We start from the raw sequence: 12,464 nt of genomic DNA, 5'->3' as shown, positions 1-12,464 counted from the left end.
CCCCCCCTTCGAGGCGGGGAGCCTCCAGGGATGACTGGGTGTAGCTCCTAGCAGTTAAGACAAATCCCATGTTACTGGACTCAGCATCTTAGAGCTGAATCTCAGGATTGACTCAGTATCCAGACACACACCCCCTTTCCACATACTTTTCGGCTACGTTTGACTGGATTGCTCAGCCCTGGCATCAGTGAAGGCTGAAACGCAGGTGTTCTGAAACTGTCCCCAAACTCCAGGTTTCTGGGAGTGTGTTGGGTGAACCTCAGAGAGGAGTTCCTCTCACGAGTGAGAAATCTGTGGGGCAGCCTCCCCTCCCCCCGTGAGATGAGCTGCTGTTTGCACTTAGCTCTGCAGTCCCCTTTCTTGACCTCGTGGGGCCCAGACAGCATTCCCCCACCAGGTCCCTTAGTTTGCTGTGACTTGGATAAGACTTAGACAGACACCTCCTCAAGAAAGACCCTCACGTTCAGGTGTTTACTAACTTGAGCATCCATCTTTACTTCGAGAGGCCGTCCTTTGCTCTTTTTTTGGCTTAACCATATGTTTAAGGAGTTGGCCCCTCAGACACAGTGTGCAGGAAGGTCGAATGTGTGTTTCTGTTGATGCGTGTGCATGAGAGCAGCATGAATAATCTCCTGAGTGTATGCCCTTCCCCTGCTTTTTAAGGTTCCTCTGTGACCACTCAGTCCCGGATAGTCCCATCTCTCGGGTCTCTTTTAAGGGACCCCAGAGTGCATTCTGAAGCTCTAACGAAGGGACAGGCAAAGAGAGGGGCTGTGGTCCAGTGGGTTTGGAAGACCCTTAGCCAAGTAGCAGTCAGTGGATTTCTTAGCTGAAGGACTTTTCAAAGATTTGGGTATTTTAGTGGGCACTGCTGTTGGCTTGAGGAATTTCCATGGGATGGGCTATAAAATACAGATTTTTCTAAAGCTGACCAACTGTCAGATGCTTGTTGCATGAGCTGCCCATCTTTGAGATGCCCAGTGTAGAGGGTAGTTCTGAGTTACTGATCTTAACCCCTGCGGTCAGCCGTTTTATTCTAGCCTTCCACAGAAAGTTATTTTCGAAGCGATTTTTGTTTGGGTTCATTTGAGTCAATGCTCTTGAATTACATTGTAGCGAATAATAACGACATGGAAAAATGGCCGATGCAGTGTGGCTCTTCACATCCTGCAGCGTTACATTCAAAGGACCATATATATTGTTCGAGGGAGGCAGGTTGGACCCTCAGACAATGTGGCTCTTGCAGCTTTAATGACTCTCTGTTTCCTTCTTTATCAGGATGCTCCCAGCACAGATAATTGAATACTACAACCCCTCAGGACCACCACCGCCTCCACCGCCCCCCGTGATTCCTTCAGCACAAACTGCTTTCGTCAGCCCTCTCCAGATCCCCATGCAGCCCCCCTTCCCGGCCTCTGCAGGTTCCTCCTACGTGGCCCCTCCTCACCCTCCCGCCGCTGGGCTCGTGGTCACAGCCCCGCCGCCCCCGGGCCCCCCGCCACCCCCGCCTGGCCCTCCTGGTGCAGGCTCATCTCGCTCCTCCTCCCCGATGCACGGCCCCCCGGCAGGCGAGGCAAAGCGCCAGGAGCCGGTGCAGCCACCCATAAGTGATGCCCGAAGTGATCTTCTTGCTGCCATTCGCATGGGTAAGTGCACGTCTCAGACAAATCTTCCTTCTAGAAAGATCTCTCTATGGCTCTACCCAGCTACAGCCTAGTCGTTTTCAACTGACTGTGCTCTACTAAACTGTTTTTGTAGGATAGGGTTAAAGGACACTTGTTTGATTTTGGTTTTTAAGTTTGTTTATTTTGAGAGAGAGACTGGGCAAGTGGACAAGGGGCAGAGAGAGAAGGGGAGAGAGAGAATCCCCTGCAGCGCGGAGCCTAACACGGGGCTCAAACCCGCACCACGAGATTATGACCTGAGCTGAAAACCAAGAGGTGGGTGCTCAACTGACTAAGCCACCCAGGTGCCCCTTGATTTTGTATTTTTTTTAACAGTAGATATGGTTTTTGTCAGTGCAAGGTAAACACATGCTGATAAAGAATTGAGAATTCAGGAAACCTTTACTTGACTAGAAATAGCTCATAAAAACGATCACTAATTACTTGGATCTTTCCTCTGCATTCTACTTGAAGGGTAAATGCATACATGAAAGAAAGTGAGCTCCTTTATGTGATTTAGTTATTTTTAAAAATCTAAGCTATGTCCTAGACATCCCATATTTTTAGCTTCATATGCTAAGCCAGTAAGCTTTTCAACATTTATTTAGCCACCAAATGCTTTTGTCAGATGAAAGCCCTCCACTGAACCCCAGAACATGAGACGTACAGAAATGGAGCCTCTCTGGTCACCTCAGGATGGAGTTGTCCAGACACTCCCCCGTTTCGGCACCCCCTCAGAGCCCCACACTAATGGCCTGTTCTGCACCGTTTCTTCTCGGCCCCAGGGCACAGCCTGGCTGGTTGAGGGTCACTGACAGGATGTAGACCTAGCCCAAGAGCTCTTCATGCAGTGAGGGGGATGCACCGATTTTTGGTCAGAGTCTCATTTCCATTTGGAAGGGACTGAGAAGAGAGTCTGGCCATGGCATCCCTGGCGTCCTCTGCGGGACACCTGGGTCATCACCGCCTCTGCTCTGAGTGCCCACTGGCCAGACCTGAGTGTGACACACGAGCCCAGGGTTCTCGTATGTCTTGAACGTCATTGGCACACTTTGACTTCGTCAAGGAAAGAAGGTCCCAGAGGTATATGACCTCATCGCTAATAGAATCAGGGTCATAGTAGGACAGTGGTTTTGTTTTGTGACATCTGTGAGCCCTGTCCAGTAACAGTGAGAGCAGCACTTGGATCTAATTGTGAGGAAACCTCAGATAAGCCCACATCAAGGGACAGTCTACAAAAGAGCTGCCTATGTTCTTCAAAAATGTCAAGGTCATAAAACACAGACCGAAGCACTGCCCAGAATAAGGGACATTGATGACATCTAATGGAATGGGAGTTTGCATGTTGGATCCCAAGCCTGGTGGCAAACTTTCTTCATTTGCTGCTGTTAACATGCACTGGCAATGCTGAAATAAAATTTGTGGAATAGATGGTAGTGTTTGCATCTGTGCTGACAGCCTGGATTTGATCCTTGTTTCTTAGGAATTACATAGGCGGTATTTTAGAGGCAAAGGGACCTTGTATGCTCCTTACCCTCAAGTGATCCAGAAAACAGCATGTGGGTATGAGCCAAGAATGCCAGAGAAGGATTGCTAAGACGGGATGGTCAGGTGGAACCTGGGTGTAGGTATATGGAGCTGTTTTCTGCTAGTCCTACAGCCAGCCTATAACTCTGAATTCATTTCAGAAGAAAAAGAATAAACACAGCAAATCATCCTTGTTCTCACTTTGTTACTTAATAAGAAAGCAGGCGATTGTATTTTGTATTCATTTTTAGCAATAACCAGTGAGACAAGGCCCTGTTACCTGCCCACACTAGCCAAGGGCTGTTGGGGGAGACACTACTTTCCCTGCCTTAGAATTACAGCAGCGTCCTGGAAATGTCCACGATACAGTCCAGTGTGGTGGCCACGAGGCCAATAAACGTACCCTTAATGAGCTGCATGTGGATAGTGGCTACCCTATTGGACATTCCAGCTCTAGAACTTTCATGATGCTCATGTGCACTGAAATTTCTAAATTTTTTATATTTGAACACGTTGCTATAAAACACTTTGCCACAAAAAAACGTTTCCACTTTGAATGCCTATATTTTTTGGTCACAAAACTTCTATTTCCCAAGCTTTTCTCTCCTTGGGTTTCCAAAACTGTCTTATCCTTGGTGTCAGCAGGAGGGGGGAAAGAAAAAGCCATAGACTTAATTCAGTTCCCTCAATTTGGAGCCAGAAGAGGGATTAAATTCTCTGCCTCTTGTTGTTTCTCTAGGGATTCAGTTGAAGAAGGTGCAAGAACAGCGGGAGCAAGAGGCCAAGCGCGAGCCTGTTGGGAACGATGTGGCCACGATTCTGTCCCGACGCATCGCCGTGGAGTATAGTGACTCTGACGACGACTCCGAGTTCGATGAGAATGACTGGTCCGACTGAGGCGGGGCGCATGCGCGGTGGGATGGCGTGGGGACGGGCCTGTGGCCGGCAGGAGACCGTGTGTCGGAAAGCGTATCACAAATTTTCAGTGGTCTCAACGCCCACATAGTGGTATTATAATCCTGTAGCTTAGCAACTTTTGTATTAATAACGTGAGATTGCTTTTGCACATCCAAAACTTCTGGGTTTTTTCAGTATTTACTGTGTAATACTTAAGTGCCACTGAACATAGCAAATCGTGCTGCACATGAGGAAATATGCTGTAACTATTGCATTGTCCCGAAAACAGCATTTTGCTTCCTTTTTCTTGGCCATGAAAGTATTTAGTGCAGTCTGGGTTTCTTCTCCTTGGTCCCAATAATTCTGCAGACTTGCTGTGTGTTTGTGAAGCTGCCTGGTGTTAGGTCGTTGCAAGATTAATGACTGCGTGTCAGAGTGATGTCTTCCAATCGGTCTGTGATACTGTTTCACCTGGTTTTTTTGTTGTTTTGTTTTGTTTTGTTTTATTGTGTTTCAGAAGTTGGTTCTAGAGGGAAGGATGTAACAAGGAAGGAGAATCCAGTGTTTTAGCTTTCAGTGTTTGGACTTGGGAGTTCCCCGCCCCCCCGTGAATTGGAGGGAGCGAGCGAGTGTTCTCTGTTAGGTCATTTCATTTCCTTTGCATGCTCTCCTGAAATGTGCAGTTGGAAGGGCCCTTTGCGGACAGGGTTCCCTGTGGGCATACCCTTGTCCCTGCTTGGTGACAATTGCCAGAAGAAGTTTGGGCAGTTCCTCAGTGCAGAACATGGGCAACGGTGTTCTTCTTCCGTCAGGGGCTGTGGGGCGTGACACTGGAAACGTGTGACAGCCCTTACGGCCTGGGTGCCAGCCAGCATAGGCACTGTGGCCCAGGACCCCCAGGCCTCAGGGAGGGTGCTGCCTGTGGCTCCTCATGCCCTGTGCCCTGAAGTTGGCGAGCTTGGACGGAGGTAAAAGCACATGCTGACAGCTGCTCACTTTTCCTGGGGCCGTGGCCAGATCAGGGGTCCATCCTCTGGGCAGGGCCGTGGCCAGGTCAGGGTTCTGTCCCCCGGGCGCAGCGGTGGCCAGGTCGTCCATGCCCCAGGCGGGGCCTTGGCCAGATCAGGGGTCCGTCCCCTGGGCAGGGCCATGGTCCTGCTTCTAGGAGCACACAGTTCTCTTTTCTCACATTGTCGTCAGCACAGGGAATTCTCATAAGTACCTCAGACTTAGATCAAGCCCGAAGCAGTACCGGGTCACTGTCCCCACCCCCGCCTCACCTTGGCCCTTCCCGCTCTGCCTCCCAGGCCACAATACGGGACAGCTCTGGGGTGTATCTTGCTGAGGAAGGCGGACCGTGGGAAAACTCATAGGTGGCAGCTTGTGTCTTGGGATTTGGGATGAAGGATCGCAGCGTGTTCTGAATAAATACATGTACCCCGCCCCCCGTCCCCCGGCTTTGATTCTAGATCCAACTTCACAAATACACGGAGACACTTGACCTCATTAGCAATTCTGACCCAAGTACAGCATTGCAGATGGATTGTGGTTGTGACTCTCAGTCAGGATGGCCGAGTCTTTAGCTCAAGGGAGAGGCATCTGGTTCAAGGTAGTCATCTCACCAGGACCATGACCGGTGGATTTCTGTTTCCGAGTCCTCTGGAGGACTTCAGCGGTGCCCTCGGATGGGTCTCTGCATCCCCAGGCGGACACTGACTTGGCTTATGGGTGATCATCCTCCAAAGCCTCTACCTTGGGTTTCAATCACATCGATTTGCAAACTCTGAACAGCCTAATGTCTGGGTCCCCTTCCCAAGACTATCTTCCTCTATCAGGTTACCCCAGTCATTTCAGCTGGACTAGCTGTTTTGACCCATGCTTCACGACTTTGTTTCTTGGAGCTAGACACCATAATTTTACTGATTATAAGCCGTAGTTATTAGTGAATTTTAAATTCCGCTTTTTGATTTCTCTCCCTTGATTTCAGTGTAAAGGCCTACTGTGTTGGCATTATTCTCGGGACTTTTACCATTTGCAGTCCTGTTATGTCTCTATTCCAATATTTTGTTCTTATTGTTACTTTTGGATTAGGAATTACTTGTACAATTCTAGAACTTCTATTTGGTAATGTGTCTTTGTTTTTTTACGTCCCTTTGGTTCTCAGGATGAAGAGAACACATAAAGCTACTATCCATGTCAGGATTTCTATTTATATCTTATTACAATAAAATTACTGGCACTTTATTCATAAATATTCATAAGCCTATTAATTATTAGTTGTCTTCCTGTAGTTCAATCAACAAGTCATTTTCAACTTGATTTTCTGACTAGTGAAAAACCTTTTGCCCTAGTGTGTTTGCTTAGCCTTTAAAAGAATGGAAAAGGACTAAATTTACATTTAGATTATTTTTGCAGTATTTTTCTCAGCAAATCGGATTTATTCTAAAATTTCATTCCAGACTTTTCTCTAACAGCTATTACATGAAAAGGAAAAAGTGAATATTTTGAATTTTCAGTTTTTGTTTTCAAAAAATATTTACCGAAACAAATGGAGAAAAACATTTAAAAGGGTTATTTCATATCTATGAATGTCACATTTTAAAGTAGTAGTCATATATTGTAAGGTTATTTTAAACTGTCCTCCATTCCCCCCACCCCATGTGTATTTTAGATTAATTTTTGATCAGCTTTCTTCTCACATCATAGGTTAGGCAGAGGGGATGAGAAGGTTTCTTGTTAGCACACACATTAGCTACACAGACATAACATGGTTGGGTTTCCGTTGGTAGCCCCAAATCGTAGGATTTGGTACTCTTCCGTTTTCCTTTAGTGAAAGTATACTGTTAGAAAATTAACATTTTTATTTGAGTAAAGTTTTTAGAATATCAAAATCTTTTCTGAGCACCAAGTGGCTAGGTTGTGAAAGTTTTGTAATAATTTGCACCTGAAGTTCATGATATATTTTAATCCATTAAACACTAGTGGGAATGTATCAGCCAGAGTAGCAAGTAAGTTTTGTTTTATAAATCAGAGCATCTGTCACCTTGCAGTATTACCAATGCTGTTGTAAATTGAATTGAAAGTGGTATTAAAAAAAAAACTTCCTGTTAAACAATTTTTATCTGTTTGTATATCTTAACTATAGATTATGTACAAGTAACATCTAAATAAAATTACACTTTTAACCCTAAAAGGTTTTACTCCATGATAACCGTGTTGTATATTTAACCTTTTTTGGAGGAGAGAAGTTGGGGGCTTGGCAGAGTTTTAAATTTTTTTTCTTATTTATTTATTTATGTTTTATGTTTTATTTATTTTTGATAGAGCGAGCATGAGCAGGGGAGGGTCAGAGAGACAGGGAGACATAGAATCCAAAGACAGGCTCCAGGCTCTGAGCTAGCTGTCAGCACAGAGCCTGGCGCAGGGCTCTAACCCACAAACCGTGAGATCATGACCTGATCCAAAGTTGGACACTTAACTAACTGAGCCACCCAGGCGCCCCATGTTTTTATTTATTTTTGAGAGAGAGAGAAAGAGCATGAGCTGCGGTGACGCAGAGAGAGGGGGAGGCACAGAGTCTGAAGCAGGCTCCAGGCTCAATGCAGGGCTTGAACTCGTGAACCTTGAGATCATGACCTGGGCTGGAGTTGGATACTCAACCCACTCAGCCACCCAGGCGCCCCAATGGCAGAGTTTTTTAATGAGCATTTTTATTAGTAGATAGCAAAAGATCCCAGTCTGAGTTCCCTTTAAATTTGTACATAACTTTTGCATAACCAAGAGTTCTGATTTGCATTCTGGGAGGGACTTGGCACAGTGAGAAAGAAAAAGCCATTCTGGGAGCAGGAAGCCATGTGCTTAGATGAAGCGTCTTAGCCCACATCTCATCTTGATACTAATAGCGATGAACACTCGGTAGCATTTATTGCTTGTGGGATGTTTTTGTTCAGTCCATACAACAACCTTTTAAAATGGGCAGCCTCTTGGGGCACCTGGGTGGCTCCAGTCAGTTAAGCGTCTGACTTCGGCTCTGGTCATGATCTCAAAGTCCAAAATGGGCATCTTCTCTATTTCACATAAAAGCAACCTAGCATGGAGCTAAGTTGCTGGCCAGGGGCCTCTGCTGATGTTGAGTGCACACCTGGAGCAGCAGTGCCCACAGGGGACGGAGTCAAGTGGGGAGGTGAGCATGGCCCTATTCAGAAAAGCAGACCAGAGTGGACTTCCGAAACAGCTGCGTCTGAGTGTCCACGCTCACTGTGTACACGTTGCATGACGTGTGTGTTCCAGCACGTAGCAGGGTCTCTCCACAGCCTCCCCGCCAGACCAAGCCCTCTGTGTGTCCTGTCTGCACCCTCGCATCCTGAGAGCACCTGCCCGATCTGCCAGGTGGTAAGCAGCCCCTGGATGAATGACTAGATGAATGGATGGATTTCTGAGTTACATTTTTTACCAAATAAGTGAATTGGGTGCAACTTAAAGTGTTTTACCAGGTAACCTGTATTTCTGCCTTCTTATTACTTGTCATTTGATGACTAGCCTCTTATTTGCCCGTATATCCTGTCGATCGAGCACAGTGCCTGGCACTTTGTGGGCTTTGATAAATGTGTATTGAGGGGTAGTGGTTTGTAAAGCCCCAGGGAGGCTCTCCACCAAGATCATGAAGATGTAAGAAGAGTTTAAGTGCAGTCATAGGTGTGAAGCACCTGGAACAGTGCCTGACACTTGGCAAACTCTCAGTGGATGTTAGCATTGCTACTGTCTGCAGGTCACTTGGGGGAGGAGGAGGAGCAGGCCCATTTCTTCCCTCAAGGAGCTTGTTGGGGCCCGCTAAGTTTTCTGTCTGCCTCAGGCAAGGATTATCACTTGGTTGAGTGAGCCAGTAAACAAGACTTGCATCTGGAGGCTGGAGATTGCCATTTCCTGGTCAAAATAACTTTGGCGACTGTCTTGCTGAGCTAGACGTGAGTGGCCAAGGCACACAAAAGATCAAAACCGTATTCAGTGTTAGTTCTCCATCCCCCAAGATTGCTGAGGCAAAGTCAGGGTGCTTCTTTGATATGCATTCGACTCTGTAGCCTGCCTAGGTCAGCTTGCCTTGTTTTCCCCCCCTGAAGACTATATAAAGAACAGTTCTTTGAATAAACGCTCTCTTTCGCCTGATCGGAGAACCTTGAGTTCTGTCTTTACTCTTTGCGTCTCCCTCTCCTGCCCCCTTTTTCTCTCCCTCCCTCAGGAGAAGGACCCACGACATTCTCCGCCCTGCGGGACGGGGCAGACCCGACGGGGCAGACGAAACAGGTACCGCCAATCGCCCGATCGCTGGGGACGAGCGGCCCGGCCTTCAGGTTACGACAATTGGTGCCTCAACGCGGGGCTCAGTAAAGTAAGACCCTGAGCTCGGGTTACGACAGGAGCTTCAAGCCTAAAGGGAAGGACGGACATTACATATCGTCAAATAACTGCTTTTAGGTCATTTTACATGTGCTTTGTAGAAGTAGGGTGAGGGGCGCCCAGTCTAGTCTGTGGGCCAAGGGAAGCTGAGGCCTAAGAAAGACCAGGAGGTAGGGGTTGAGGGAAGGGAAAGGAGTTTTTCAATAATGAGAACAGCATCTGCATCCTCTACGGTGGGAAGGACAGTATGGAGTGATAATCGGAACCAAGTAAAATGGAAGGCGCCAGAGGGAAGGGGTGTCTCGAGATGGTTTACAAAATGGTAGACATCTTCCCACGCCCAGGATTCAGGATTGAGGGGGCTTTCTGAGCCAACGAACACCACCACAGCTGTCTACAAATGCACAGAAAAGTTCTTCATATTTGCAGCCTTTCTGGACAGCACCAGGGCCTTAGACCAATGGTGTATTTAGAAAGCATCTTAGTGCCCAGCTAGTCTAGCTCCCTAGTGTTAGAAATGGGGAAATGGGCCATCGCTTGCATTGCTTGGGACTCAAAGCTTGGTCTCTGGGCTCTTGAGGTCTCAAACTGTGGTCCTGCTCTACAGCAGACTTCAAGAGTTACATAAATATCCTTCCCCTCAACATTTTATCATGAAAAAATTGAGACCTACAAGAAAATTGTTTAATAAACACCCATATAGTTCTATCCATCTGTCTGTCCATCAATCCACCTTATTTCATACATTTCAAAGTAGAGTGCAGAGAGTTTTCACCCCTAAACCTTCAGTATACACATCGTAAGTTAGAGCTCAATATTTGTAACTACTATTTAATATTATTGAGGTAAAAGAGTGAAATGCGACCTCCGAAGTATACCGTTTGATGAGTTGTAATTGTGTGTGGGCTTCTGAAACACACATCCCTTCAAGGTGGCCAGCACTGCCGTGGCTTCAGCATGTTGCTGCGTACCCTTGAGGGCCTGCTGTCCTCTGTCGTGGTCCCCAGAACCACCACCATTGTGGTTGGGTTTTGTTTTCTTTCAAACTATGGATTCATTCAGCCTGTTTGAGAACTTCACATATGTGGAGTAAAACAGTACCATTGTACATCTGGTTTCTTTTAGCATAATGATTTTGAAATCCATTTTCATGATGGCATATGTCAATATTTTATGCCTTTTTGTCACTGAGTGGTGTTCCACTGTATGCCTGCACCACAGTGGGTTTATCTGTCCTCTTGGTAAGACTTAGTACAAGTCCCTTCTGGGCGCATCTGTTCATCCATCTTGGATAAATACCCAGGAATGAAATTGCTGAGTCACGGGTAGGTGTATGTTTAGTTTTATAAGAAATTGCCAGACTTTTGCAAAGTGGCTGTACTATTTTAAACTCACCAGCAATGATGCTCCACATGTTCAAGTATGATTTTCATTATATTTAACTTGCTCAGGGTTCACTGAGCTAGAATCTATAAATTTATGTCTTAAATGAAATTTGGGAATATTTGGACATTGCTTTTTCAAATCTATTTTCTGCCCCTTTCTATCCTCTCCTTACATTCCTGTTACACACATATATTAACCTTTTCAGGTTGGCCCACAGTTCCTTGAGGCCTCCTTTGATTTAAAAATTCTTTTTCTCAAGAGATGAGCCAACGAAAGAAGTGGGGTGTACATGCCCAGTGTGAGAGCCACAGGGAAGTAAATCTCAGGACCTGAGTCTCTCAGCCTAGAGTTTCTTTTGAGGAGCTCCTATTTGTTTTGGTTTTTGTTTAACGCAGCCAAAAGTAGCCTCAGGAGGCAGGATAGCTCAGTATACTGTGGTATCCTGGATAGGATCCTGTAACTGAAACAGGCATTAGAGAAGAACTAAATAAAGCTGAATAAATCATGGGGGGGGAAAAATTCTTTTTCTCTCTGTTCTGCATATTGGATAATTTTTTTATCTGTCTTCAAGTTCACTGACTCTTTATTCTGTCACTTATAATTTTATTCTAAAGCCCATCTAGTAAATCTTTTATTCTAACTTTTATGTCCAAGCAGAATTTCATAGTCTTTTTTTTTTTTTTAAGTTTATTATGAGGGAAAGAGCGAGCATGAGCAGGGGAGGGGCAGAGAGAAAGGAGGAGACAGAGAATCCCAAGCAGGCTCCGTGCCGTCAGGTCAGAGCCCAGTGTAGGCTCAATTTCATGAACCGTGAAGTCATGACCTGAGCCAAAATCAAGTGTTGGATGCTTACCCAACTGAGCCACCCAAGGGCACCTGTTCTTTTTTTTTTTTTTAATAGTTTTGTTTCTCTGCTGAGATTCCCTACCTGTTTGTTTATTACAAGCTTATTTTCCTTTACATCTTTGAGCATGGTTACACTAGCTCTTTAAAAATCCTTGCCTGCCAGTTCCAACATGTGGATCTTTTTAGGATCAGTCTCAATTGATTGCCTTTTTCTCTTGGGTGCATGCCTAGTAGTTTTGGACTGTATCCTAAACTTTATGAATAATACATTTCAGAGGCTCTGGAGTGTGTTTTCTTCCTCTGAAAGGTACTGATTAAAAAAAATTATTTTAATGTTTATTTATTTTTAGAGACAGAGAGAGAGCATGAGCAGGGGGAAGGCAGAGAGAGGAAGACACAGAATCTGAAGCAGGTTCCAGGCCCTGAGCTGTCAGCACAGAGCCTGATGCAGGGCTTGAACTCACAAACTGTGAGATCATGACCCAAGCTGAAGTCAGGTCTTTAACTGACTGAGCCACCCAGCCACCCCCAAAAAGTGCTGATTTTTTAAGGGAGATGGTTAACATGGCTGGAATTAAGCTCCCACTTCTTCCCTGCCCTGTGACAGTGACAACAGAACTCCCGTAAGTTCTTTTAGCTTAGCCAGGCCGCCTTGAGTTTGCCTTGCTTTACACCTGGTTATGGGATCAACCAGAGATTTGCGCAGTTTTACACAAAATTTTTGGAGCCTCCCCTCTGGCTCTCCTTTCT

The 12,464-nt window shown here is 46.0% G+C and overlaps 1 protein-coding gene across 5 annotated transcripts in view; it reads left to right on the top strand.

The window, feature by feature from the left end:
* Positions 1 to 7,296, top strand: part of WASF3 (WASP family member 3) — an 87,603-nt gene extending 80,307 nt beyond the window's left edge. For all 5 annotated transcript variants that reach the window (XM_029936927.1, XM_029936926.1, XM_029936925.1 and 2 more), the window contains 2 exons: positions 1,279 to 1,646; positions 3,931 to 7,296. In XM_029936927.1, coding sequence (XP_029792787.1) covers positions 1,279 to 1,646; positions 3,931 to 4,088 — 526 coding nt within the window. In that variant the 3' untranslated portion in view covers positions 4,089 to 7,296. The remainder of the gene's footprint in view (positions 1 to 1,278; positions 1,647 to 3,930) is intronic.
* Positions 7,297 to 12,464: the final 5,168 nt, after the last annotated feature.

The sequence above is a fragment of the Suricata suricatta genome, chromosome 4 (genome assembly GCF_006229205.1).
Source record: "Suricata suricatta isolate VVHF042 chromosome 4, meerkat_22Aug2017_6uvM2_HiC, whole genome shotgun sequence".
Taxonomy (NCBI): domain Eukaryota; kingdom Metazoa; phylum Chordata; class Mammalia; order Carnivora; family Herpestidae; genus Suricata; species Suricata suricatta.
Note: the sequence above shows the minus strand (reverse complement) of the source record. Positions and strands in the feature narration are given on the sequence as shown.